The following is a 1,951-nucleotide window of genomic DNA, read 5'->3' on the forward strand; positions in this document are numbered from 1 at the left end:
TCATGAATGAGATTATACTAGAAAAAAGGGATAATATTTATTTCATTATAGCCCACAGGGGGCTAATCATAGAGGGGACAAACAAGGACAGACAAAGGGATTAAGTTGATCACATCGACCTCAGTGCGTAACTGGTACTTAATTAATTGACCCGAAAGGATGAAAGGCAAAGTCGACCTCAGCGGAATTTGAACCCAGAACCGCCAGACAAAATATGCCAAGCATTTCGCCCGGCGCGCTCACAATTCTGCCAGCTCACCGCCCTAAAAACGAATAACATTATTAGCGATTGTGACATCCACCTTTATTAGGAGAGTGGTGTTTGAGCGAGTCGTTGAAATATTGTCGAGATGGCATCTTCTGTCTCCCCGATCGGTATGTAAACAACATTAACAATGTTTTATAGTCTCTCGTCTACTTCGTTCAGTTTAGTGGCATTCCTTCGGTATTGATCTAGAGAGTGCTGGTGTGAGGAGAGAACGTCTTTCACTTTCTTTTTCAGTCCCTTAATCTAAGTCACGATGGAAGGCTGTATGAATGAATACAATCGAAGGATTGCCGTACTCTAAGTCTGATAGTGAATAAAATAAATATTTATCCATAATCGTTTGTCCGGCAAAATGTATATTCTGTTTTGCCGTTGGCTTACCAGGAACTTGCCTACCTCAACAACTCCGAATAACATACACACACACACTATATATATATGTAATCATTTTAACATTGTGTATAATATTATATTAATTACTGTTTGAATCCACCACGGCTTTTTACAGAAGCTAAAAATAGTGTTGTGATCCTTGTCTGTATTTATTTATTTATATGATTTGACATTTATGTAATAAAATTCTAATTTTGTTGTTATAAAATTTCTGGTGTTCTTTAAGCGAAGGGAAACAACTTAGAATTGCTTGAAAAATAATATAAACATCATGGGAGATGTGAGGGGTCAGTACTTCCGTGGCCAAACGGAACAAAATCCTTAAATGTCGGGATTTGTCAGTGAACCATTTCTTCCAACATGTGTCTTTTGAGACGTTTGGCGGAATTGGGCCTCTGACAGCGAAGTTCTTGTCATCGTTGGCGGCTCGTCTAAGCGAGGTGCCAAATGATGCCCGTGAGGGTGCTTGGCTATTCTAATGCCTTAGTCTCGCCATTGCCTGTGATAATGCCGCGAGCGTGTTGGCTTGCTTCAGTAGGTTCCATTGAACCTTGTGGTAAGCCACCGATTGATGCACTGAGCGTTGAATTGATGTTTTTCCAGTAATTTTTCAGATGAACACCCGCATGATCTTCATTAGGGTGTTAGGGTTAGGGTTTTAGGGTCAGGGCTAGGGTTACGGTTACGTTTAGGGTTTTAGAGTTAGGGTTAGGGTTTTAGTGTTTGGGTTAGGGAATTCCGTCCCTAACCGTAACCGTAGCCCTAAACACTAACCCTAACACCCTAGTGCGGGTGTTAATCTGAAAAATTACCGTTTTTCCTTTCTCGGTGTTGGATTTGTATTTTTATGTGGTTTTGTATTGCCTGTGGCGGAAGTAAAACGCGTGCATCCCTCCCAACCATTTACGTTCGCTGATATATCATATATATACATGTTAAATATGTAAACAATCACCGGTGGGGGTGGGGGTGGGTTTCCATCAGTCATTCAATGAACAGAATTACTTGCACCTGAATTAAGGTGAGTATCTCACAGACATGTGTTCCATTAACGTAATTCTCGGGCAGAATAAACGTGAGATAATGTGCGACAAGGCTTTTTGAATTACAGGTACAAGGTACTACTAAAGCAGCGCGGACCCAAACGCGCAGTCGCGCGTCCGCGCTAGCTAGTCGTGAGTGGTCGATCCTAACCCTAACCCTATTCCTAATCCTAACCCTAACCCTAAACACGTATTCATTTGCACACGCGGGTTAGGGATAGGGTTAGGGTTAGGGTTAGGGAGATAG

At 41.8% G+C, this 1,951-nt stretch overlaps 1 protein-coding gene across 1 annotated transcript in view; it reads left to right on the forward strand.

The window, feature by feature from the left end:
• The first annotated feature begins 36 nt into the window (after nucleotides 1–36).
• The window catches only part of LOC106876764 (DNA repair protein complementing XP-A cells homolog), a 10,611-nt gene continuing 8,696 nt past the window's right edge, over nucleotides 37–1,951 (forward strand). The window contains exon 1 of the mRNA XM_014925453.2: nucleotides 37–375. Within this exon, the coding sequence (XP_014780939.1) occupies nucleotides 351–375 (25 nt within the window). The 5' untranslated portion in view covers nucleotides 37–350. The remainder of the gene's footprint in view (nucleotides 376–1,951) is intronic.

The sequence above is a fragment of the Octopus bimaculoides genome, chromosome 12 (assembly GCF_001194135.2).
Source record: "Octopus bimaculoides isolate UCB-OBI-ISO-001 chromosome 12, ASM119413v2, whole genome shotgun sequence".
Lineage (NCBI taxonomy): Eukaryota > Metazoa > Mollusca > Cephalopoda > Octopoda > Octopodidae > Octopus > Octopus bimaculoides.